At 55.4% G+C, this 26,463-nt stretch overlaps 1 protein-coding gene across 1 annotated transcript; it reads left to right on the top strand.

Annotated features, from left to right (window-relative positions):
• Positions 1–3,226: 3,226 nt before the first annotated feature.
• On the top strand, positions 3,227–15,544 carry IGFBP4 (insulin like growth factor binding protein 4). The gene is made up of 4 exons (XM_082861005.1): positions 3,227–3,816; positions 11,050–11,207; positions 11,973–12,107; positions 14,337–15,544. The coding sequence occupies exons 1-4, from the start codon at positions 3,468–3,470 to the stop codon at positions 14,469–14,471; spliced, it is 777 nt and encodes a 258-aa protein (XP_082717131.1). The 5' UTR covers positions 3,227–3,467; the 3' UTR covers positions 14,472–15,544.
• The last annotated feature ends 10,919 nt before the right edge of the window (positions 15,545–26,463 follow it).

Raw genomic sequence — 26,463 nt, 5'->3', positions numbered from 1 at the left:
CCAATTATTCTCTCTTTCTCTCTCTCTTTTAACAGAGGATGAAAATGACCCTTCAAGACATTGTGTGTCCAAAGTCACAAAACTCTTTTTTTAAAAAATTGAAGTATAGTTAATTGACAAGGTTATGTTAGTTTCTAGTGTAACAAAGCTCTTAAGTGGCTGTGCTGCGACTCGAACCCAGGTCCAGGGACTCCAAATCCCACGCCCTTTATATACAGCCTCTCGCAGACACCAGCAGGCCAGAGGAGGAGGAGATACTAAACCCAGTCCACTGGGAACTTCTGGTCTGGTGGGGGACACACAGATCCTGCCACCGAGGGATCTCCAGCCACGTGGAGAAGTTAGTTTCCACCAGGGCGGGACAGGAGGGAGCAAACATTTGGTGCCTACTGTTTGCTGGGTACTGCACGGGCCACTCTTTCTTTCTCTCTCTTCTCTCCCCACCCGTTTTTCTTTCTTACCATTTTCCAGGTAAGGACAGGAATAAAGACGCAGACGTAGAGAATGGACTTGAGGACACAGGGAGGGGGAAGGGTAAGCTGGGACGAAGTGAGACAGTGACATGGACTTACATATACTACCAAATGTAAGATAGATAGCTAGTGGGAAGCAGCCGTGTAGCACGGGGAGATCAACTCTGTACTTTGTGACCACCTAGAGAGGTGGGATAGGGAGGGTGGGAGGGAGATGCCACAGGGAGGAGATATGGGGATATATGTATATGTATAGCTGATTCACTTTGTTATAAAGCAGAAACTAACACACCATTGTAAAGCAATTATACTCCAATAAAGATGTCAAAAAAAAAAAAAAAAGAAAAAAAAAGTGAAGCTCAGAGAGTAACTTGTTTCAGGTTCCCCGGTGACCTTGGTGGCAAAACTGGGATAGAATCCAGGTTAGCCTGATGCTACCTGTGTTTGTTCCTCTAGCATGGAAGACCATTGGCTCAAGGGTCACCTCCTCCATGAAGTCTTTCCACGCCCTGGAGGTCGAACTGACCATTTGTGCCTCTGGCCCACCCTGCCCCCTGTAAACACCCCCAGGGCACCTGCACTTATTTTATTCACATGTCTGTCTCCCCTCACTAGGCAGTACGCTCCCTGAGGGCGGACAGTGGTCTCAGCTGTGTCTGGATCCCCTGGATGTAGCACAAAGCCTGCACACAACAGGCGCTCAGTAAAGGTGGGTTGCATGAATGGTGGGGGGGCCTCCTCGTGTTCATTCTCCTGCCTCCCAGGAATTACCCTAGATGGTGATGGGGGTGAGCCCGAGGATGGATTGGGGGGGCTGCTGGGGTAGGAGTGTGGGCATCTGTCTCACCTGGAAACCTGTCCAGATTTCCTACACTCACCTGCATTCATGCTTCATCGCCAGTTCTGCCCTCCTTCCTCCATGTCCCAGTACCTTTATGCCTCCCAGGTCTGCGGTCTCTAGAAGACAAGTCTGGCATTGGGATCAGAACTATTCTTCCTGGTCCCATTTTATTCTCACAAGAGCTTCAAAAGCTAGGCTAGGTGGAGATGACCTACCTCCATTGCAGTTAGGGACATTCGAGCTCCAAGGGGTGGTGTCCAAGTTCACACAATAATTTTGTGGCAGAACTGGGTCCATTGATGGTGAAGGACGGGGAGGGGCCTGGGGGCAGTTTTCTGAATCAGGGACAGGCCAGGCTTCCCCCAGGGACTTGAGGATCCTGGTTCTCTTTACCCTTCTCCAAGGCAGATGGGGCAGAAGAGACCCCAGTAGTCCATGAGACGGCGCGGAGAGAATCCCAGAATCTTGTCCTCGGCCATAACTCCCCAGCCCTCCTGCAGTCTTTATGGTTGCCAGTAGGTGCCGTCAGTTTGCAACTTTTGGTTCTGCCCCTGCAGGTCCAGCTTCTAGCTCCTCTTCCTCCTCTCACCTGGACAGTCTGTACTTGCAGAAAGTAGGAGAGGGCCCAAACCCTGTGAGATTGAAAAAACCCCTGCCCTGGGAGAGGAAGCAGGAAGAGGGTCTCTGATCTGCACTTCAGCTTGGCTGCCCTGCAGCTCTCTAGGCCAAGCCAAACAAATCCACAGTAGATCACCAGGTATGCCTGGACAGGCGCCGTTACCCTGAAATCAGCTCCAGGATAGCAGAAAGTTTTGTGGGGGAGGATGGGTAAACCCTGGGGGGACCTGAGAGACCACCTAGGAGAGGAGTCCCTTCTCCATATGCTACTCTAGAACCCCTCCTAATCCCAGCAAGACTGAGGCAAAGGGTAGGGGATACAGGCACCAACAGGATCTCACAGAGGGCCTAGCCACCCCTGACACTAGCCCAGATAGCACTGCTGGGTGCATTAGAAAAAGGCACCCCTTTCTCAAAACGCTTGAGTGCCATCTGCTGGAAAGCAGTCACAACAGCTATACAAGTCTACGATGACTACCGGAGAAATGGTGCCCCCTGGAGTTGTGCAATGAGCAATGTGCACTTGAGAGTGGCAATCTCCTCAGCTGATATCCCTCTGGGAGTGGGTCTGGGCAGTAGAAGCAAACATCCAGGAAGGCGCAAGCGTCTTGGCACCTCCCTCTCCCGGTGCGAGTTCTGTTGATGCCATCCTGTGTAAGGCAGAGGGGACAGGGGCCCAAATGAACCCTGGGGAGATTGGGGGCAGGGGCAGGTTGGAAGGGGCAAGTGGGGAGAGAGCCTATCAACCTCTTAGGGCCATTAGGCCCTTCTGGGCCCCCTTTCCCCTCCTCACCAGACTTGGTCTCCAGCGGCTGAGACTGGAAGCACTGGAGTGGGGTGGGAAGGACTCTGGCCAGGGAGACTGAATCCCCGGAGCTGGGAGTCCGGGCTAGGAGGTCGCCGCGCTCTCAGTGCGGGGGGACTGCGGGGCCATCTCAGTGGGGTCCGGGGAGAATCCTCCCAGGTCGGGGGAGGGGGCCACGGAGCCGCCCCTTCGCTTTCGCTCGCCCTTCGCTGCCCTCCCGGGCTCCGGTTCAGAAGCGCTCTCGGCGCCTGCCGTGGCTTCCAAACTGCGCCGCCTTCTCCTGCGGCAGAAAAGGACTTTCAGATGTAGTAGCGGCGGCGGCGGCAGCAGCGACGACTTAGGACAGCGCCCCCTCCCCCTAACCGCCGCCTCTCCTTCTCCCTCTCCCTGGGCCCCCCTCCCCTCCCCCTGCCCCCTCCCCCCTTCCCCCCCCCCCCCGGGAAGGCGCTGGGGGTGTGGCCAGGGGCCGGTATAAAGTCCGGGGGAGCCGGTCCCGGGCAGCAGCTCAGACCCCTGCCCCCCTACAGCCAGCCGCCTGGGCCGGGCCGAGGATGCGGCGCAGCGCCAGGCTCGCTCTCCTCCGGCCCGCTTGCTAACTTCCTCGGCTTCGTCCTTGTCCGCCAGCGGAGCCGCCCCGTGTCCTCGCGCCCTCCGGGTCGGGTCCTCCAGGCGCGCCGGGAGCTGCCTCTGTGTCCCCCGCTGTCCGCCCGTGCCCCGTCCTCGCCCGGTCATGCTGCCCCTGTGCCTCGTGGCCGCGCTGCTGCTGGCCGCCGGGCCCGGGCCGAGCCTGGGCGACGAAGCCATCCACTGCCCGCCCTGCTCCGAGGAGAAGCTGGCGCGCTGCCGCCCCCCCGTGGGCTGCGAGGAGCTGGTGCGAGAGCCGGGCTGCGGCTGTTGCGCCACTTGCGCCCTGGGCAAGGGGATGCCCTGCGGGGTGTACACCCCCCGCTGCGGCTCCGGCCTGCGCTGCTACCCGCCCCGGGGCGTGGAGAAGCCCCTGCACACGCTGGTGCACGGGCAAGGCGTGTGTATGGAACTGGCAGAGATCGAGGCTATCCAGGAAAGCCTGCAGCCCTCTGGTAAGGTGCCCCAGCCCTTGCACGCCCTCCCTGGGGTCCTCCCCTCCCAGAAGCCCCTTCCCCATTCGGGTTGGCCTGAAAGGCTCTTGAAAATCCCCTGTGAGCTGAGCAGAAGGCAGGTATGTGGCAGGGCCCGACTGGCACGGGACAGGGTCAGCCAAGGAAACTGCTGTCAAGTCCCTAGCAGCCTGTTGCCACCATCAAAGAGGACTCTGTCCCATCCCTCCATCTCAGGGGTGTCTATTTGGGAAGAGAGGTCTCAATGGTAGTCCTGGCTGCTGGGGCAAGAGTGGAAAATTAAGTGCCCTGGCCCAGCCCACAGCCTGCCAGTGAGCAGTCTAGGGCCATATACTTGGAGGATGGGGCTGGTGGCAGTGGAGGCGTTCTGTTCCTGATCCAGGGACCTCCCCTCACCCTGGACACAAGTGGAGGCCCCAGGGGTCTGCGAAGCCAGGGCTCGGCCTTTTGACATTGAGGTGGGGTGGAGTGGGACTTGTAAATTAGAGTGGCTTTGGTGGTGAGGGGCATCAGAGTGGCCCTTCCTCAAAGCCCCAGGCCGGCTCACCTAGCTTTTTGACAGGTATTGGGAAGACAGGGGTCTCTCTGCCAGGCCTGGGCACCTCCTCCTGCCCTGGTACACAGGCACCCTGCTCCTTTCTCCTGGCAGGTGCCATTTGAGGTTGCAGAAGAGAAGCAAGTCTTGGCTCCCAGCCCAGAGCTGCAGAAACCTAACGGGACAGGCAGTAGAGAGCGGAGGGCTGGGCGGTGGGGAGAGAGAGAGAGAAAGGGAGAGAGAGGTTTGGAAGGTCTTTGGCCCTAAACTCATGCTTACACTTTCTCTTTTTCTATTTCTCAGTGAGACTTTCAGCTTCTCCCTTATAGTCTTTCTGTCTCTCTCCTTCTTTCTCTTATTCTTTTGTTCTTTCCTGCTGCGTCTCTCAACCTCTAGTTTCACTAACAACATTCTCAGATTCTCCTGTCCTCAATATCTCCTGCCCGTTGTCAGTCCCTGTCTCTTTATTCTGTTCCTTTTCCTGTTTTTGTTGCCCTGCTCACTTTCGTCTCAGTCTCTTTCCGTTGCTCATTCTCTTGACTCTGTCACCGTTCCTCTTTCTGTCTTTGTTCCTGTCTTTCTTTGTTGCTTTCAGAATCTCTCTGTCTGCCTTTCTCTACCTCTGCCTCTGTTTCTTGTTCCCTCTCCGACTCTGTTTTGCTCTCCCTGTGCCTCTGTCTGTTTCTGTCTCTTTTCCTGGTGCTTGAAGCTTCCATTGTTGCAGTCCGGATGCTGGGACTCCGGCCCCAAGCTTCCTGCCCTGGGTCCCAGACCGCTCCACTTCCTCAATCCTCTGCAGCTTGTTAGCCAGAGGAGAGCAGGATGCAGGGAAAACAGGAAGGAGGTGGACCCCAGGGGTCTGGGCCTCGGGCCTCTCTGCCCTTCCTGCCCCTGGGCAGCGAGAGATAGGTCAGCAGAAAACATTCTAGGAGAAATGCCAGCCTGACACCCAGCACATCTGGGAAGCGGGGGTGGGGGTTTTCTGGGGGTGTAAGTCACTGATCCTGGGGCAGAGATGCCAGTGCTAGTGGGAGAGGAGGGGTACTGGTACAGGACCAGACTGGGAGTGAGGGCTGAGCCCTTGAGCTCCCCGGGTATAACGGGTTCCGTTTGCTTCGTACCTCCACCCTCCACCGGCCAGCGGGTACCTGGCACCAGATTAGGATGGCTGGTGAGCTCCTCCTCTCTCACCAACTTGAACGTGGGACAGAAGAGCCCTCAGTGGGTCTTGGGAACCCCTTCTTCCCTGGCTGGGTAGGAACACCCCGTCCTGAAGTGGAAGAAACTGTTCCCCTAGGAGCTGGGGAGGCATGGTGTGAACAGTTTGTGAGTGTCCTGTGAACATCGTGTACACCAGCCTCGAAAGGCAGCTTTAGGCCCCTTTTGGATTACAGGGCCCAAGGTCTCCTTGCCTTGGCCTCCACCCTTGCAGTGCAGGCAGATATTGGGAGAGGGGAAGGGGAGGTCTGGGGGGCCCTGGGGAAACTAGGTACCTACTCAGCAAGCTGTGTCCATGCCCTCTTACCTCCCAGTCTTCTCAGAAGTACCCCTGCCACGGCCCAGACCACACTGCACCGCGTGAAAGGCGCCTCCTAGAGCTGTGCCGTAGCCCTGCAGGGTGTCTGGTGAGACCAGGTGTCCAGGGCTCGGCCCCTCTCCCTGCAGTCCTCCTGAGCCTTCCACTGTCGATAGGCTACTGTCCCTCCTGCGTCCCAAAGCTTGGGCCTTCTTTTTTTTTTTTGCTGTACGCGGGCCTCTCACTGTTGTGGCCTCTCCCGTTGCGGAGCACAGGCTCCGGACGCGCAGGCTCAGCAGCCATGGCTCACGGGCCCAGCCGCTCCGCGGCACATGGGATCCTCCCGGACCGGGGCACGAACCCGTGTCCCCTGCATCGGCAGGCGGACTCTCAACCACTGTGCCACCAGGGAAGCCCAAGGGCCTTCTTGCCTGGGGAATAGTTGGGCAGAGAGGTCAATCACGCTCTTCTTCCTGCCTTTTCCTCTTGGGGCTGGGCTTCAGCAGGAGACTGGGGAGAGCAGTCACTCAGCGTGCCCCCTCCCTTGGCCTGCTATGGTCCAGAGGCCCACTCTTTGCTCCTGGGGCAGGTCTCCCCCATCCCTCTCCCAGCTAACCCCCTCCCCCGTGCCCTCTGCCGTGACCCCCTGTCCCAGCTTTCCAAGCCAGAAAAGGTTGTGGATTAACACAGCTCAGGCCGCCAGAGGTGGGGGCGGGGTGGGACTCGTGTGTCAGAAGTCCACAATCCTGATTCAGTGTACTGACCCTCGACTTGTGGAATCTGGGGGAGTGGACAGTGGGAAGATTAGCATTTGGACTGGGGAGATCCTAAACTGTGCTCTGGGTCCCTCTGGGACAGGGTTAGGGAACATGCAGGCTGGGTTAATTTTTAGTCAACACAGCAAATATTGTCCCCCCTACTTCAGTACTGGGAATCCAGTCATGTCATGGGAACAGGGCCTTCCCAGAAATTCTGTGCCTTGGGGGAGGGGGGAAGGGGGAGCATGGCTGCTTAACATTTTTTCTTTAGTTTTGGCAAAGCCAGAATTATTGGTGCCTTGGGTATCAGGAGTCTTTCCATTTAAAGACATAGGAGCTGCAGAGATAAGTTCTTCTCCTTTCCTCTAGCCAGACTGCTGCTTTTCCTCATCTAGAAAAAGGGGGGACAGTGGGACCTCTCTTGCAGGGCTGGGGCATCTGGCATGGAGGAAGAGTTCAATACTGGAGCAGTGATGAGGGTGGTGATGAAGAGGAAGCCGAATGGATTTAAGTTGAAGCTTAACTTCTCTGATGCTGGGGCTTTGGGGGACAGTAGGGCAAGTGAGCAAAGCTGGGGGGACATGCAGAGGAGTGGAGGGGGTAGGGTGGAAGGGCCAGCTGTCCTTCTCTGACTCTTTAGTCTGAGGCCAGCAGCGTGGCACAAGGGTGAGGGGGACACCCCTTGAGCCAGACCTCAAAGAAAAGCCTGGTGCCCAGCATGGGTGGTCTTGGCTTCTCCAGCCAGAGTGCAGGGGAAGGAGGAAAAGGCCTTTGTTGTAGGGCGGGTGTGTGACCCTCCAGATGGTGTCTGGTTGGCTGGGCCCACCTACCTCACAGCCTCACCCTGGGCGTCTTGAGGGGAGTGGGGGCTGGAGTTGAAGGGAAATCATGAGGATGAAATCAGGCAGCAAGGAAGAGGAAATCTTTTAGCTTTGACCATGAACTTTGCAGCCATTGGTGGCAAAGCTGTGAAACCTCTTCTTCCTCTGGGTCCCTGCCCTTCCTCTGTGGCTGGAGCAAAGACCAAGGTCTCCCCTGTGGCTGGATGTCGTTGGCCTAGCTCCAGAGGGGCAAGAGGAGGTGACCTGGCCTACCTTGGAAGCCCCGCCTCCCAAACAAGCCTTTCAGATGTCGGGAGGTCCGACCTTTGGTGGGGGGCGGGCAGGTTTGACTCGGCTCCCGCGCAGAGGGGAACCCACCAGGATTGCGATTTTTCCAGAGGGTGCCACCTGGGTGAGCAGCACGAGAAGGATGGACCCCCTGCATGAGCAGGGAAGTAGCAAGAATTTAGCCAGTTTTAGAGATGGGGAGGTGAACGTTCTTTTTAGAGACTCAGGGCGATGACCCTCACCCTCCCAAGCCTAGTGCCTAGGGTGGATCCTGGGGTGGGGTCTCAGTCTGCCAGTTAAACAAGACTGGGCAAAAAGAAGTTACAGATTAAGTGGAAAGTCAACAGCCGGGGTGCAGTCACTGTGCTGTGGCCAGGGCAGGGTCAGGGCGCCTGGGTGCATGTGGGTGTGCACGCGTGGACCAGTGTGTGTCCGGACACGTGATTGTTTGTGTATGTTTGTGATCCTTGAGTCCCAGCCTGTCTGTGTCTGAGCTGGCAGATAGGGACATGGTCTGCGTACCCCTGCCCCTGAGAGAGGCAGTACGGAGCCACTCTCCCTGCCGGCCGTGTTCTACTCTAAGCTGAGACACAAGCTGCAGCTAAGTGTGCTGGGTGGTGGGGAAACCAAGGTGGGGGAGGCCGGGCAGGCTGCCTGCTGATATGCCCCATGTGACGGGAGCCCTGCTGATACAAGAACGTGAGCTATGTTTCCAAGCTCGCCCTATGCCCTACGCGTCCCCGGGGTTCAGCGAGTGGACCCAGTTGTCTTCCTTCGTGGCACGTCCTAAATTAAGGGACGATCATTCCAAATATCCTTTCATAATCCCCCGTGTAGCACAGGGAGATCAGCTCGGTGCTTTGTGTCCACCTAGAGGGGTGGGATAGGGAGGGTGAGAGGGAGAGGCAAGAGGGAGGAGATATGGGGATATATGTATACGTATAGCTGATTCACTTTGTTATACAGCAGAAACTAACACACCATTGTAAAGCAATTATACTCCAATGAAGATGTTAAAACAAAAAATCCCTCCCCCGAGTGTTTTTGTGAACTTGACTCATAGAAACACAATGTTGGAAAGTAGTCGAATTTCTACGGCATATCTCTCCGGGTCCTTGAGACCTCTGCCACCCTGACGTGCCACACCTCCAGGGCAGAACTCTATCTCCTGAGGCAGCCCGGTGCATTAGAAAACTCTTCCTAGGGAACCTAAGAACATCTGGCCACTTACCAAGAGGGACAGGTGTCACTGTGCACAGCCGTGCTTTCCTTTCTGGTCATGAAAAGAAAGCAAACTCGAAGGAAGAACAACAAAACCTTTCCGGTTGAAGGGGGCCCTCAAGGTAGTGTCGTGGGTTGTGTCAAATGAGCCCCTGGGATCCTTAGAGCCTTTCCAGGTAGAATGGTGGCCCCTTTGTTCTAAGCTCGCTCCGCTTCCGTGGTTCCAAGACAAATCTCTCAATTCTTTTGGGTCTTCTATTTGCTTTCTCTCCAATCCCCAGCTCCAGCCTACACACCTGCAGTGCTGTGACCCCGTCCACTAGTCTTGTGGCTTTGGGCAAGGCGGACGCGGTGATGGCAGGGGGTGGTCACTGGCCAGCCTGGGCCTTCTTAGCCAGAAGCTTCCTTGGGAAGGTCTTCAGGGAAGAGCTTGGATCTCAGGTCTTCTCTCTGGTTCCTGCCTGGGGGCTTGGGGTCTATCTTCCTGTGGCCCCCTTTGCACAATCCTGGTCTTCTGAAATTGATCTGCCCCTTCTTTTGCTGCCCACACCAGCTGGGAAATCTTGCTGTCGTGGCTTCTCCTCGGTTGACCTTCGGGAACTTGATCTTTTGGGACAGAAGTCCCCTCCAGACTGTCCTTCTTGGGATGTGAAATAGGCAGAAGGAGGGATTATATCTCTCTGCTTCATTTATTCCTTCCCTCTGTTGCTTTTCTCTAAGCCAGCCCTGCATCAGTGACAAAACCTCTTCCCATCCTCGGTGACTGAATTTTATACATAACCTTTGGTGTGGAATCTTGACAAAGACTTTCTGGGGGTCTAGATTCCTCCTTGCCTGGTTTCCCTTTATCCACGTGCTTCCCCCTGGACCCCCAGAACTAGGAGAATAAAAAGAGAACTAACCCCCCAACTAACTTTGGCTCGGCAGAAAAATACCATTTAACCCAGAGGCAGCTCTGGGACCGCTGCCATCATGGAGGAACCTGCTAACTCCTCAGGAAAAAAAACCCTGATGCAAACCAGATGTAACCTTCTGTCCTGCTGCCAACATCTGGAATGCTGGCAGGGGCTCTGCACTCAGGCCGGCAGCAAGTTGCCAAACCCGAGCATTTCAGAGGTGGCTCTGATCTGCAGAGGGATCTTGCGATCTCTTTGTCCAGCTCAGCCCTGTGTTCTGGTTTTGGCCGCCTGGATGGAGGAGCGGCGGTTACAATTCTGGGACTTCTGGATGGGGTCTTTCTGGAGTTCAGATAGAGCCTTTAGGAGAGCCCAGGGAAAGCGTGGTGGTTCAGCCTCACCACCCCCATCTCCGCGTCCCCAGTGCCCTGGCTCTGGGCAACAGATGTGCACTTTGGATGGGGTCTGAAATGTAAGGACGGGAGACTTTGGGGTGGGGGTGGGGGCTGAAGGGATGTGTGAGGGTGTTCTCTTGGTCCTGGAGCACACAGTGTCTCAGACACACGCACACACACACACACACACACTCTCACATGCAGGCATACACACCCACTCCCACTTCTCCTGTGCAGCCAATGGAGAGAGTTTTGGGGCCAGATTTCTCATCACTCATGGAAACTTTGATTCCGGCCGTTTGGAAGAGGGTCAGCAGAGCCGACAGCCCTGGGGATCCCCTGGCTGGCTCAGCGAGATGCTGAAAAGAGTAGGAAAGGAGAGAGGAAGAAAGAGCAGACCGAGAGGGGGATGGTAGGGAGAACTGAATGCAAGGGGGATGAGATTCGGTGTGGGGCCCCCTGCCTGCCTGAGACCTCCCTGCAGGGCCCAGGGGACCCTCCTGCTGTCTGGGCAGCTGCAGCTAGTGACTCATCTGAGGGCTGGACTGGGTGGAGTGAGGGACAAATCAAGGACTTCAAGAGGAATATTCTCCCGAGGAGATCCTGGGGAGTGGGGAAGAAACCGGGGTGCTGCTTTCATTTCTTCGCGCCCCCCAGAGCCCCTGCTCTTCCCCAGCGCCAGGCTGGAGAATCCCTAAGAAGGAGAAAGCAGGTGGGAGGCTGGGTTGCTGTGCTGCCTTGTCCTTTCCCATCGCTGACCTTTCCCCATGTTGGCCTGATTGCAGACAAGGACGAGGGTGATCACCCCAATAACAGCTTCAGCCCCTGCAGCGCCCATGACCGCAGGTGCCTGCAGAAGCACTTCGCCAAAATTCGAGACCGGAGCACCAGTGGGGGCAAGATGAAGGTCATCGGGGTCCCTCGGGAGGAAGCCCGGCCTGTGGTGAGGATCTCTGACCAAATGCGCATGTGCGTAGGCACACACACCACCACCATCACCAGATCTGGACAATGTCCATTCAGCAAACATCCTTTAGATGTCTGCTGGGTGCAAGATGTACCTAGCATGCATCATCAGGACCCAGGAAGTCCTCACTCCTCTTCTTGAAATTCCTTTCCTGCTCAACAGTTCTAGACACTGGGATAGCTGAAGTTATCGTTAAACACTGAGACGCTTCCGTACTGGTTGGTGAACAGCAGTGGCCCCAAGCCTCCTGATGTTTCTTGGCCCTTCCCAGGGAGTCCCCACCCCAGAGCTTCTCAGGAGCTAAAGGGTTCATGCTGGCCGTAGCAGGGAGCCTTGGGACCCTGCTCCAGGGTCTGGCTAATGTCCTTTCTGATGCGTGTTTCTGATGGATCCGTGCCTGGGTCTTACAAGTTGTTAATTATATGATTTCATCCGTCACTCCTGTTTAGAAATCATCCCCTTCCTGTCCTTCACCATAGATTTCCTTTCCCCACAAGGTCCCTTCACATCATAGCCCTCCTTTTTAGAAGCCCTTTGGCTCAAGGCCCTCTCTTCAATGTCCCTCTGTTCTGCCCGCCAGTGTCCCCTGAGCCCGAGCTCCTCCTTTTACCTCGTTGGGCCCTGCTCAGCTTCCAGGCCTTAACCCTCCTTTCAGAGCCCGCAGTCCTGATTTGACCCCCAGCCCTGGTCCTCCTGACTCTCTCCCTTCTGCTGAGCAGTTTCATCCTCCCCCTCCTCCAGCCCCAGGGCTCCTGCCAGAGTGAGCTGCACCGGGCCCTGGAGCGGCTGGCCGCCTCGCAGAGCCGCACCCACGAGGACCTCTACATCATCCCCATTCCCAACTGCGACCGCAACGGCAACTTCCACCCCAAGCAGGTGGGTCTCCATCTCGGCCGACTTGGCCCGGCCTCAGCTCCAGGATGTCCAGGATGGAGGTCTCAGGAAGGGGGGAGCTCCTCAACCCAAACCTAACCCCTTGGACCCTCCCCAAACCCTCCCCCAACCTCAGGCCCTCAGCTCATTTTGCAGATAAGGAGACTGAGGCCCAGGGAGGGGTAGAGGCCGGCCCAGAGTCACGGAGCGAGTTAAAGGTAGACCAGTTACCCTGCCTCCCCGTCCAGGCTTATTTCTATGACCTCTGTAGTCACCATCTGTGATGCAGACCTGGCACTCCTGCCAACCTCTGCCTCCAACCCTCTCTCACTCTCCTTCCTCCATTCCTGTGAGTTCTCCTTTGTCCCTGGATGTCTGAGGTTTCCACGTGTGGCCTGTGGGATCTTAGTTCCCTGGCCAGGGATGGAGCCCAGGCCCTCGCAGTGAAAGCGTGAAGTCCTAACCACCGGACTGCCAGGGAACTCCTCATGGCTGAGGTTTCATCTGGGAATGGAGGGGCTAGGTCTTGAAGAGTTGAGGAGGAAACTCAGCCTGCCCCTTCCCCCAGGCTGAGCCACCAAACCACCTGGGGTTCAGCCAGGCTGGAGGTGAAGCCAGACCTGACGGCTGGAGACGGGAACTTTGGGTGCAGCAGAGGAAGGACAAGGCAGGAGACAAGACAGGAATGCAGAAACCTCTGTACCTCCTTACGCCCTTAGAACATGGGCTCTTCTGACAAGCCCCCAGGACGCTGGGATGGTCAACGAGGTTGGCCTGCTCCAGCCCCATCTCTGGCCTGTCTCAGTCGGGCTCACTCGGAAGGGTGGCATATCTGGGCAGGACACTGGGTGGGGTGCCTCGTGCTGGGTGTGGCCTGGATCTCCTCCAGCCCTTGTGGGTGTAGGCACACACGTCCTCCCACTCCGTGCTCTACAGACGAATCCACAAGGTGGACCACCACTCAGCCTGAAGGGGCCTAGCTAGGAGGAGAAAGGCTGCCCCAGAGTCCGCACACCCCAGGATGGCATGAGGAGGTTATGAAGAGGTGTGCAATGGAGGAGGACCACAAAGGTCTCCCCGCCAAACCAACGCCAAACCTCCCTCCAGCCTTTATCCCAATACCAATTTTATCCTTGTCCCAATTTTTCTTTTTCCTTTTTTTTGACCACGCCGTGTGGCTTGTGGGATCTCAGTTCCCCAACCTGGGCCCTCCGGCAGTGAAAGCAGAGTCCTAATCACTGGACCGCCAGGGAATTCCTCCTTGTCCCAATTTTTAAAAACTGCCCCCCCCCCCGTTAAAAAAATCAATAGACTTTATTTTTTAGAGCAGTTTTAAGTTTACAGAAAAACTGAGCAGGAAGTACGGAGCTCCCATCTACTTACCCACCCCCAGCCTCTCCTATTAACATGAGTGTGGTACATTTGTTACAACTGAGGAACTAAGATTGATCATTAGTTATTAACTAAAGTCCATAGTTTACGTTAGGGTTCACTCTGTGTTATACACGTTTATGTGTTTCCTTCCCCCCGGTTTTTATCCCACTGAAAATTCTGACACTTGACCCTTTATCTTCAGGCCAATTCTGACCCTTGAGACAACCTTCACTCCAACTCTAACCCTGACTCTGAAATACACCTTTACCCCCTACTTTTCCTCCTCCCCCGTCTAATCCCGACCCAAACTTTAGCCCAACTGCTTTCATCGTTCTGACCTTGACCTCTGTCTCTATCCCAATTCCATTTCTGACCTGGGCCCTAAGCCTCACCCCACTCAAGTTTGAGTCATAATTCCCAGTTCAACTGCAACTCTCATGCTGATCCTACGCTAACTTCAATGTGGATAATCACAGTCTTAACCGTAATCCTATTCTTAGAGTCCCAACACAATCAGAACCCAAACTAAAACACAATCAGAACCCAAATTAAAGACTTCTCCAACCTGAACCCTAGCCTTTCAAATCCAGCTGCACCTTTCAGCTCCACGGATCCAGTCTCCCCTCCAGGTAGAGGCTACAGAACTTCCTCAGGACCCTGGCTTCGGGACCTTCTGCACCAAAACTGTCTGGACCTTTCCTTCTCGGCCAACTTTACTCCAGTGAGCTCAGAGGACCCGTGTTCAAGAAAGCTTGTGCCCTCAAGAGTCCATCTTGGAGCCACTGTCTGACTTGGGGGCTGGGCTGGGATCGGGGCCAGCTGCCTGAGATCTGACCTCTCACACCCTTGTCTTGGCAGTGCCACCCGGCCCTGGATGGGCAGCGCGGCAAGTGCTGGTGTGTGGACCGGAAGACGGGAGTGAAGCTTCCGGGGGGCCTGGAGCCGAAGGGGGAGCTGGACTGCCATCAGTTGGCTGACAGCTTCCGCGAGTGAGCCCTGTCAGCAGGCGGGGGGCTCACTGCTCCCTGCTGCCCCCTCCCCTGGAGGCTGCAGAGCTGACCTGGAGCCTGGGTCTGAGTCCTGGCCCTGCGCTTCTGGCCCAGAAGTTTCCCTTGGGGTGTGTTTGTGTGTGTGCGTGTGTGCTTATGAGCATGGGTGTGCCCTTGGGGTGAGCCGAAGCCTAGGGGTGTCCTTTGGGCTTAGATAGCCTGAGAGAGCCCTGGTATGTTTCCAAATTGATCCTGGATTCATTCAGCCCTTCCGCCATCTATAAACACTTCTTGACCACATACTACATGTCAGCTGTAGTGTTCAGCCCTGCGGGCTCTTATTTTGACTCCCTCTGATTTAGACATGTGAGGCCACCCTCCTATAAGGTGAGCACAAGTCTGTAGGAGAAGAAAAGTCCCAGTCCCATAATGAGGGGAGGAAAATAGACATGTACCTTGACCGTTGTCCCTCCCGTCAAACTAGTCAGAGGGTGGAGGCCATAGGGAAAGTGTGGGGTAGCAGATGACTCAGTGGTTAGGAGACCGACTGAGACCCAATTCCAAAGCTAAAGGCTGCCAGGCTCCCCTTTACTCCCTCCCCAGGTCCCTCCAGGGGGAAGGACCTGCAGGGACAAGCCCACCTTAGCTTTGTTGCTTGGCAACTGAGACCCTGCTTTGGGGGAGGGAAGAGGTCAGCGGAAGGCCTGCAGGACAGAGGGCTGGGGAGGTGGGGCCCATCTCTGAGCAGTCAGGGGAGGAGGAAAGAATGCACAGCTGGACTGCATGTGCCTGATGGAGAAAGGAAACCACATGCTGGGAGGTGAGGGACTTACCTGGGGTCCTGCTTCCTCCCCCATTTGTGGTCACAGCCAGGAAGTCACCAGGATGACTCCATCCTTCAGTGGCTCACTGTCTGTGGCTCTGCCTGCCTCCCCACACCTCCTTCCCTGGACCTTCCTCCCCGATATTTCCCTACCCACTGGGCATTTTCTGGCTTGACTGGATGGAAAGAGACTTAGGAACCTACCAGTTGGCCATGATGTCTTGTCTTTTTTTTTTTTTTTTTTTTTTTTTTTTTTTTTTAACAAAACAGAACAAAACCAAAAAAACTGTAGACAATGGTGTTCGGTTGATTTATTTACAATTAAGAGACAGGGATGCACCAGGGGTGGGGAGAACTGTCTTACATGGTAAAAGGACTGCAAAGGGTCAGCCAATTCACCCTCCTCTTCCTTGCAGCTTCTTCCTGGGGAGCCTCTCTGTCCCCAGAGTCTGTGCTGTCTGTGTTCAGACTCCTGGTGGGCCAGTAATGGCTTCTGAAGGGAGGGAGCAAGCTGGCCAGCCCTGCTGGGCCAGAGCCATTTCTGGGATCAGCTGGTGTGTGAAGCGGGGGCATTTCCTAGGGCATCAGGCAGACTGGGTTCGCGTCTGGATTTGATTTATCGATTTAGTGAGGGGAGGTACTGCCCCGAAGCTAGGGAAAGGGGGTAAGCTCTCCAACACATTCCACAGCTCTGCCTGCCTAGATTCCTGACTGGGGGTTGGGGCTGAGATTTCATTCTGAGGGGTTGGGAGTGGGGGCATCTTTGATCTTGCTGTCCTGGACTCGCCAGGCTATGGGCTCTCAGTGCCAGCCCCAGAATGTGTGCCCACGTGGTACCACTGGATTCCTGGTCCTCTCCCAATGCTCCTTACCTCCCACCTTTGTGCTGTGTGTGCGTGCGTGTGTGTGTGTGTGCGTGTGTGTGTGTGCGTGTGTGTTTGATCTCTTGCACTCCCAGGCTTCTCGATTGCACTGGCCCCTGATGCACTGGCACCTGTGCCGTCTGAATCTTGAGCCTGGGGCCGCAATCCTCATCTCTCTAACTCTGCCTCTGTGGCGGCATCCCACAGCCATCTAGTCTTCCTGAGGCATCACAGGCTGCTGCCAGCAGCAGGAGATAAAGAACAAAGTGACGCTTCTTCAGCTGGGGGGCCTGCTCTTCATAGAGCCCCCTCCTTCTGGGGCCGAGGCCAAGGCATGCTGGGAGAGGAGATTGAGTGTAGGCTGACGATGAAGTTTTAGGTCCCTAAGCCAAATGTAGGGAGAGTATCTCTTTCCCCAAGGCATCTCTTTAAATTCCCCTTTGTCTCCAGCCTCCCTTCCTAATGCTTTATTCTTGTATCCTTGGAATGGGTGGTCAGAGGTCCTTTTCTTTTCATGTGCCTCCAAAAAAAACCTGGGTCTGCTTGGGAAGTAGCTGCACGTGTGGCCTGGGATGTGCCTTTGTGATAGGTGTGTATTTATAATGTGTGTGTGCACGCATGTGTGTGCATATAGTGAAGTGACACCTGAAATGTGAGTGAGAGTGTGGGCTTTTACTGGGCGTGTGTACCTCGGCTGGGTGTGTGTAGATGTGACGCACATTTGTGTGGTGTGTCTGGGTGGGCTGTATGAATCTGAGTATGAATGGGTGTGATGTGAAGAGAGAGGGAGTGAAATTCACAGTGTATGTACTTCCCTCCTCCACTCATTAGGTGTCCTCAGTGCAGGGCTCGTAGGGAGCTGTCTAGCACAGGAGAACAGGGGATGTGCACTTTGGGAGTGGGAATCCTATATCCCCCAGAACGCCCCCCACCCCTGGTGCTTGCCCGCACCATCTGGGAGCCAGGTCCTAGTTGTCAAAAAAGAAGGAAATAAAAGCAACTCTGGGGACTTCCCTGGCGGTCCAGTGGTTAAGGCTCTGCACTTCCGTGGCAGGGGTTGCGGGTTCGATCCCTGGTCGGGGAACTAAGATGCCACATTTTTATTTTGGCCATGTGACAGGGCCAAAATAAAAGCAACTCCGTGTCAATGTGGACACCCTCTACCACTGCCAGGCCAGAGGAAGTGAACTGCCCTGGGTAGTGTCACAGTGGGGAGAACCGGGCTCCAGAGAGGAATTGCTGGTCTAGTTTGTACCTAAGCCCTCCCGTGGGCTCCAAATACCCTTGAACGGTCACTCTAGTTGCCACAGGGGCATCAGCATCTTGGCAGAGGTGGAAGGGAGGAGGAGGCAAGGACCAAACTCTTGTGTCCTGGTGGGGCCACCATACCTAGAATAACTTTAATTTTTAATTTATTAGATTTTTAAAGTTTTTTATGATGTGGACCATTTTTTAAAGTCTTTATTGAGTTTGTTACAATATTGCTTCTGTTTTATGCTTTGGTTTTTTGGCCCTGAGGCATGTGGGATTCTAGCTCCCCAAGCAGGGATTAAACCCGCACCCCCTGCATTGGAAGGCGAAGTCTTAATCACTGGACCACCAGGGAAGTCCCCTAGAATAACTTTAAACCAAAGTCCTGAGTGGTCTGTCCTGCCTCCCTAAGAAATGTCATTCCTCCCACTGTGGTTTGGAGCAGGGGGATGGGGGACCCCCTAGCCCATTGGTGCTGACTGGCATCAGGTATTCATTCGGTTTCCATCTCCCGGCTCCCCAGTGGAGATCAAGACCTGATGTCTGGCTGAGGGGTGGAGGCTGGGTTTTCCATTGTCAAGAAGGCCAGGTGGGAGTAGAGAGAAAAAAATGGAGACTTGGATTGATTCCAGTACTGGATTCAGGTGGGGGAGTCTCTGGAGAGCTGGCCAAGCCTCCTGGCCCCTTCTCCTATCGGGGACCTGAGGTTCCAGACACAGCCATTCCTTCAACCCCTTCCAGGAAAAGGCTGCTTGTTCTAACCCCTCTGCCCTCTGAGCCAGATTCCACCACTAAGTTACTCCAGGAATGTTATGAGGCATGCAGGACTTGGGGCTCCTGCTCAGGGGTCCCCCTTTCTGGGGGGATCTGGCTGTGTGGTAAATGACCCTGAAATATTCCCAGTCAGAGAAACTCCCTCTGCATTCCAGACCCCTATGGCAATGTCACCTCTGACCTCGAAAGAGAAAGTCAAGATGATGTGGGTGGAGGGAGCTGGGAGGCAATGGCAGCTGGGATGCTGGGTTGTCCTAGGGAAGAGGGGAGGAAGGGGGTGCTTTGTGAGTCTGGGGAGAGGGTCAACGAGGAGGAAGCATATTCAAGGGGGAGGAGGGAGTTAACGGGAGCAATGAGTGGAGGAGGGGCAATGGAATGGACCTCGGGGCACGCACATGCGCATGCGCGGGGGAGCAGACACCGTGCCAGCCAGCGTGGTGCCTGATTAGATCCTAACTGTAGAGTAACCTGTCCCCTCTATGTCTGAGGCCCCAGAGGTTGGGGAGGCTTGGGTTCAGGGAGTAGAAGTGGGGGTGCTGTAGATAATTAGAAACATACCCTAATGAGTGAGCAGGCGCCACCAGGACCACCTCTCCCCTCACTGTCCCCCTCCCTTCCCCAGGTCCCCAACCCCCTTCTCCGTGACCTGGACAACTCCAGCCAGGCAAGGGGAGGGGCTGGTGGAGCCTGGGAGTGGAAACCCGGTGGGATTGGCTTCCTGGACCCTTACACAGTCTCTAAAGTGCAAACAACATATTTTTGCCATGCAGTGGTATTTAATTACACATAAAAACAGAGCCATTAAACTGAAATTAAACCCTTGTTGGAATCACTTAATTCAGGGCATGACAAATTGCTTTCAGTGGAGGCAGCAGTGAAGTCCCCTCAGGGAGAGATGGAGATTAGCGGCTTCCATAGCTGGCTGGGTCCCCTCTTTGTCTTGGCCCCCTTGCTGGCTCTAAATTCTGAAATTGGGGTCAGAACCTTCTAAAGACCACCCAAGCCAAGGGGAAGCCTCTAGGTTTGTTCAGGATGACAGGAATGGGGGGTTGGAGAATCACAGAATCATTGTTCAACCCAGTTTCAGACAACTCGGTCCATTTTATCCATGGGTAAGTTGAGGCCCAGGGGCCAGTGTCATCCAGAGCCAGGAGAGGACCCTGGCGCCAAGGCATGACCGGGGAGGCTCTTTTATCCTTTCACCCTGAGCCTGGAGGCAGAGGTTGGGGCTGGGTGGGTGAGGGAAACCAGAGCAGGCCCTCATCCAAGTCTGGAGGCAGCAGGGAAAGCAAAATGGGTTCCTGGGGCTTGGGCTGCTGAGGCAACCTTGACTTTGTGGAGGGCAGCCTAGTGCCCAGACTTTGGCTCAGACAGACCTGGTCACTTAACTACTTGGGTGAGGTTGGGCAGGTATGACCTTTCAATCCTGCGAGCCTCAGTTTTCCTATCTGTCAAATGGGGATGGTGATTCCTATCTACAGAGTTCCTGTGAGGGCCAGTGGGCAGAATGCCTGAATAGGGCTTGGGGCCAAGGCCAGTAAGTGGTTCTACTGGACTTCCTTCTCAGGACCCGTGGTCCCCATCTGTAATAAAATCCAGCTGGGACCTGGTGGTTTCTAGGGCTCCCTTGCTCTGTGTTTGCAGCCCTTTCTCCTCCCTCCAGGCCCCTTCTTTCCTGCAGTTTCCCTTCTCTCCTCTGTGGTCTAGTTGTCTAACTAAGGGCAGAGGTCTGGGGTGTATGGTTAGACCACTGGTAGGAAAAGGCAGGCCCAGGCCCCCTAAAGTTTCCCTGCCTCACCTAGTCTTCCAGTGGCTGTGTGTGAGGCCCCTCTGGGAGGTGAAAGGGGGCCACACTGTGGGGAGGGGTGCTGGGGGTGCACAGTGAGGTAGTGAGGTTGTGGTCTCCCTCCCCCGTGTGCCCTCCACAATCTGGGAACCAGCTCCCCTGATTGGAACCAGATGGGTCCGCTGTGGCTGGAGGCCCGTCTCTGCAGTCCACTGACTCAATGCCCTTCCCTGGGAGGGGAGAGGGGGCGTGGGCCAAGGGGAAGTGGAGGTGAGGAGGGTCCTTTTCATCAGGGCTGGGAGAGAGAGTACTTTCCTTCTCTCTCCTCTCCAGGCTAGAGGCCTGGGAACTTTTCTGTTACCCACAGAGGATTATGGTGGGACGGTGGCCAGCTGGGGACAAGTCTCTCACTGAGGCTTAGGGGGGCAGTCTTAGAATTTATGACGCCTCCTCTGGGAGCCTGAGCCCCATTTCTGAAGCTCAGCTCAGCTGCAGGTTGCCAAATAGGGGCTAGCTATGCCTGTCCCCCGACTCCAGGAGTGCCCCGAGGCCATTCCTCTCACCCTTGGACTCCTTGGCCTTGGTGGACTGCCAAGTTCCTGCCCTGGGGGTTGGGGTGGAAGGGCTGGGGCTGGGCCGGGGCCCAGGGTTCCCGTCATCGCACGCCTGGCAGCTACCCGGCTGCAGATGGCCCTCCCGCCAGCCTGGCGGCCAGCACAAATGCTTTACAGCTGTACCTCTATCGGCTTGCCCCGAGAGCCTAGAGACAGAGGTAGGGAGCTGGGGGGCACAGAGCTACGGTGGGTGGGGGACAGGCTAAGATGGCGGCCCAGCAAACCCGGGTTGCTAAGATAGAGAGGACAAGGAAACTTGAGGATACAGAAAAAGCTTCCCGAGCAAGGACCGCGGGGGGGATCCTGGGTGCTACGGCCTGGCAGGTCCAGGGATCAGGGTCCCTGCCTCCCTTCTGGGTCCTGGTCTCTGAGTAGAGCCAGAAGTTTCCAAATTGAAGCAGCAGGAAGGGGAGGCCAGGCTCGTCCCCACCCAGGGGAAATTGGACCAGACTGCTCAGGAAACAAATTTAATTTTCCAGCATCATGGAAGGTTAGTCAGACAATAGAGGGCTTTTTTCCCCCAGAAAACATAAGAAAAAAAACATCATAAGAAACAAAAGTCCAGTTGCCTTCGGCTGAGCTGTTTCCCAACTTCATTTCTCAGCTTCAGGTCAAGGCTTCTCATTCAAAGTGACATGTGACTGCCCAGTGACCCTGGCCTGATCGCAGGCCTTGTGAGGGACCATGCTCCCAGGGTCTGTGACCACCCCGACTTCCAAAAGCCCTGGGTGGGCCCAGCCCCATGCAAGGGAGGGGCAGTGGTAAAAATAAAAACCTTCCCCCAAAGAGATTTTGGATTTAGGGGCTGGTAAGTCCTAAATCCCAGGCAACAGGCCCAGATGGATTTATATTAAAATGTAAACGGACCTGAAAAGTTTTGAAAAGTTTTCTTTTTGGGGGGTGGGGTGGACCACAGGAGGTTGCCTTTAAAATGCAAAGAGACCTTGTAAACTCCTGCTTGGGGAATTTCTTGGGGCTGGAATGAGGGGAGCCGGCCTTGCAGGCTAGGGAAGGGCCAGCCTCCAGTTGGGTCCTCTGCAGATGGTGGCCTTGTAGGGGACTCTGGGCCCTGGCAGGGGAGGAGAGGGTCAGCACAATCTAAAGTAGAGGGCAGGCCCAGAGTGGGGGAGAGCAGAGGTTGCCAGGAGACAGATCCCAAAGTTCTAGGGTGGGAGGTGGGCGGTGGGGAAGACCACACAGGAAGCCTCGGGATAGAGCTGGGCGGCATCTCTGGGCTGGAGAGGGGGGTGTTGGGTGGCGTGCGGGTGGGGGGGGGGGTTGTTAGGGAGAGGGGTGGCTCCAGCCTAATGGCTGAGAAATGTCCTTCCTAAGAAGACCGGGGCTGGGAGCAGCTTTCAAGTTCTTCTCCAGTTCACCCATTACACAGATGGGAAACAAAGGCCTAGATGGGGTCTGTGATTTGCTTGCCTGAAGGCATAAATGAGCTGGTGGCATACAGATGAGAACTCAGGGCAGTGGTCTTTTGGCACCGTCTCCCAGTGGGGGCAGGGGAGACTCTTCAGCCTCCGGAAAGGGGAAGCTAGGAAGGGCTATAATATTTGGGAGGAAGGAAGGAGGTCCTGATGGAAGATTCTGGGTGGAAGATTACAGGGAAATATGCCACCTTTCAGGCAGACAGAGGGACAGGGGACTTTTGTAACAGTCTGAGCAGCCTGGTGTAGCGGCTGGAGTGGGATGGGGACCTAATCGCTGGTGGGAGAAGAGGGGCTTGTCAGAGACACCAGAAGGAGGGGCAGACAACTCTATCCTGGTGTAGATGGAGGCAGGGGATTGGACTTGACCTCTGGTTCAATAAGTTCCAAATGTCATCATTATCATAATCACTATGGGTTTGGGTCCAAATCGCTTGGGTTCAAATCACACTTTACCATTATTATGGTTGGACCCTGGGAAATGGACTTAATCTCCCAATCTACAGTTCCGTATCCATCAAATGAGGGTAAATAATGATACCTACATGGTGTTGCTATCAAGATTAAATGAGATAATACACGGCAAAGCTTCTAACAAATACTGTAGGCCTGATATGCGCCAGGCACTGTTTTAGGTGCTGGGGATCCAGCAGTGAACATGCGAGTCTTCTTCTTCGTCGAGCTCTTGTTCCAGCAGCCTGGTACGTGGCATTATATTAGGTGCCCAATGAGAGGTCGACAGGAGTGCTAGCCTTCTCAGAATGAACACTGGTACCCCACAGGCTACAAAGTGTGTTCACGCCCAGTGTGTCTCTAATTTTTTGAGGCGGATATTACAATCGAGGAAACTGAGGCTTAATGCCCAGGGAAGTGGTTTGCCCTAAATCATGCAACTGATCAATGGCAGAGGGGACCTGCCACCCAGATCTGTCTGACCACCAGGCTTCTAATTCTTGATGCAGAAGAGAGAAGTTGCGTGTGTGTGCGCAGGGGAGTGGGGTGAACTAAGGAAAGGATACATCCCATCTCGGTATTCACGGGGTGTCCAACCCGAATGCTGTGGAGGAGAGAAGCTCTCTCCTGGGTCATGTGCAGGCCTCTCCCGACCTCCTAGCCAACCGGGGGTCACCTAATTCTGCATCGCTCACGTGGGCGCTCAGCGTGGTATTTGGTGACGCAGGTGAATGAGTGAGCGAGACTCATTGTCCCTTTCCTCCCCCTCCTTATTCTCTCTTTCTGGTTCCCTCTTCCTGGCTTGTCCTCCTGCCCCCTAGGCCTGCTCCAAGCCAAGCTCCACTTGCTCCTTGGCAAGAATTTTTTTTTTTCTTGCGGTACGTGGGCCTTTCACTGCCGCGGCCTCTCGCGTTGCGGAGCACAGGCTCCAGACGCGCAGGCCCAGCGGCCATGGCTCACGGGCCCAGCCGCTCCGCGGCATGTGGGATCTTCCCGGACCGGGGCACGAACCCGTGTCCCCTGCATCAGCAGGCGGACTCTCAACCACTGCGCCACCAGGGAAGCCCCCCGGCAAGATTTGACTGGGAAGGGGTGAAGGCTGAGACACCTTCCAGGAAGCAGAGAGTTACAAAACGAGTCCCTGGCTGGCTCCAAGGGCACAGACTCAAGAAGAAGAGGGTCTGCTTTGCTGGGGCTGAGAGCCCCAGCCTGGCCGGGACTGGGGGGATTATGGGGGTGGGGAACATGGCTGGGGCGGGGCCCTGTATGGAGGGGCGCTATGGATTGAACTGTGTCCCCATAAATTCACAGGTTGACCCCAATGTGACTGTATTTGGAGATAGGACTCTTAGGAGATAACTTAGGAGGTTAACTGAGGCCATAAGGGTGGGGTCCTAATCTGATAGGATTGGTAGCCTTGTAAGAAGAGGAACATGCCCTGAGGAAAGGCCATATGTGCACACAGCTAGAAGGTGGCCGTCTGCAAGCCAAGAAGAGAATCCTCACCAGAACCCAACCATGCTGGCACCCTGATCTTACACCTCCAGGTTCCAGAACTGTGAGAGAATAAGTGTCTGTTGTTTAAACCACCCAGTCTGTGATATTTTGTTATGGCAGAGTCTGAGCAGACTAATACAGGGGGAAGGGGGAGCCCTAGTCCTGTTCTTTCCCACGTAGTCCTTTCAAGCTCGGAGAGAACCCAGGCCCCAGGCCCAGATCAGGTAGGCTTCTGTCCCAGCCTGCCTCAGGATGAGAGCCCCTATCTCTTTCCTGGCCTGCACTCCAAGTCTTCACAGCTTCCTCTTCCCATCACACTCCTTCCCAGCCCAGGCCTCAGATCCTTTCTCCTGTCCCCACATCTGGTTACTTACTCCCTGTCTGAAAAGCCTCTGTTGTCTCCCCATTACCTACCGGATAAAGTCCAAGCATGTTGCCGTGTACAGTTGTGCATCATAGAACTTGCACAACTGTACACAGTGGTCCTGAGTCCAACCTCATTCATTCATTCTTCATTCACCAAGTATTCATCCCTTGGACATTCTCAGCTTAGCACCCAAGGCTCTTAATGATGCAGCTCCTACCTCTTTCCTTTGCTTCCTCTCTTACCTACTCCCTTGGGCACCATAGGCTTCAGCCACACTGAACGGGGAATCTTTTCATACCTATGGGCTTCAGGCACAAATTCATCCATCTGCTTGTCTGAGTGCTGAGCCAGTGGAATGGGCACAAGTTTGGAATTCTTTTTCTCTGCCATTTACTAGCTGGGTGAATGTGGGAAAGTTAACCTTCTGAGCCTCAGTTTTCTAATCTGTAAAATGGGATTAAACATATATAATGCGCTTCACATTGCACTTAGCCTATAGGAGCCCCCTAGCAAAAGTTGGGTTCCCCCCCCCCGTCTTTACTGTTAGACTCCTATTTATCCTTGAAGACCCGACTCAAATGTTACTGCCTTGGTGACGTTGCCCTCCTTCTCCCCAACTGGGGAAAGCTCATCTTCTCTGTACCCTTCCTGCCAGCTCTGTATGACACTTACAAACCTCCATTATAACGCTGTTATATTCATCCATTTTCCTGGATCCCATGAATAGAGCATGCAGCCAGAAAGCACTGCTGCATGAATCAAGGTACTGCCTTCTGGGTTGGGGGCCTTTAGCCCCCCAGCCCTGCCCTCTTGTTCCAAGTTCGCAGCCTATTGGATAGCATGAGAGTTAGGACCAGGGGTAGGGGGTGGGGGTAGGGTGTTAGGGGCTGAGGATGAAAGCAGAGGTGAGCCACCTGCGGGAGGTGAGTATGGGGGCTGGCTGGTCAGATGGGGTAGGGGTGAGGGTGCCTCAGCTCTCTGGGGAGTCCACTCTGTAGCCAGAGAGGAGGCAGGGGTTAGAGGACATGGGAATCTGGGTTTTGAGAAATGGTTGGTGGCGCAGCGGGCTGCTGTCCTCCATTCCCATCAACTCCAGCAGCAGCTGGGCTTTGCTGTGGGTCCAGCCACCGGGGGCAGAGGGGCGAGGGGATTAAATGGGACAAGAGTAGGAAGGTTTTTCTGTAAAGGGGGAGAGGATGGGTTTGGGGGTGGGTGGGTGGAGAAGGTATGATGAGAAGAAGGGTGAGGAAGGAGAGAGACCCTGGGAGGGGGAGAGGAGGGAGGGATGGTGTACTTATGTGTAGAGAGAAGGATGAGAAAGGGATGCGGCAGGGTGGAAAGTCGGGAGACATGACATTGTGGGTACGGGGGAGAGAGGCTTAAGACCCAGGACTGCAAAGCCTGGAGAGGAAACCCCTGGGTGTCCCTGCATGGGTGCAAAGACCCCTCCCTTCCCAGCTCCTGCCTTGGTGGAGGTCCGTCCCTTCTGCCCTTGCTGGGCTGGCGGCTCTGCCCATCAGCAAAGGTCAAGTTCTCTATGAAATCTTCCTAGAGGAAAGCTGAGCTATGTAAATGCAGTAGAGGTCATTACCTCCCGTGGACTCTGTCCAGGGCCAGGGAGGGGGCTGGGCGGGGGGCTGAGAGGGGCCCCCTCTGGAACTGCAGTTGGGCAGTGGGAGGGGCGGCAGGGGCTTCTCAGTGGTGGTTCAAGGTCTCTTGGGAAGGTCTCTTCACTTCCTCCAGAGCAGCCCTTGCCACTGGGTCACACAGCTCAGTCTGCACAGAAGCAGCACCTCTCCCCTTCCCAAGGCTCTGTAGGAAAGGGACATCGGTGCAGCCCCTTCTGAACCACTTGGCGAGGCTTTCCATGGCCTGTCCACCTTGAGTCCCTAACTGCAACGGGTCTGGAGAGGTCTGGGGGGGCATTACCCCAAGACTGGAGGCAGAACCAGGATGAATGATGGGGCCATTGCCCAGGTCTCCAGAACTGGGCTGGTAGCTCGGGGTTCATCTGGGTTCAAGGGTTCTTCTGGACTTTTCTTGAGCTGCCTGTGTTTCACCAGCCTCTCCTCTCCCTCAGGGAGCCCGAGTGAGACTCTGGAAGCTGGGAGGGCTGTCACACGTGCTCACCTCAG

The sequence above is a fragment of the Leucopleurus acutus genome (assembly GCF_964270905.1).
Source record: "Leucopleurus acutus genome assembly, chromosome: 19".
Taxonomy (NCBI): domain Eukaryota; kingdom Metazoa; phylum Chordata; class Mammalia; order Artiodactyla; family Delphinidae; genus Leucopleurus; species Leucopleurus acutus.
The sequence above is the reverse complement of the archived record's forward strand: the minus strand, read 5'-3'. Positions and strand labels throughout refer to the sequence as shown.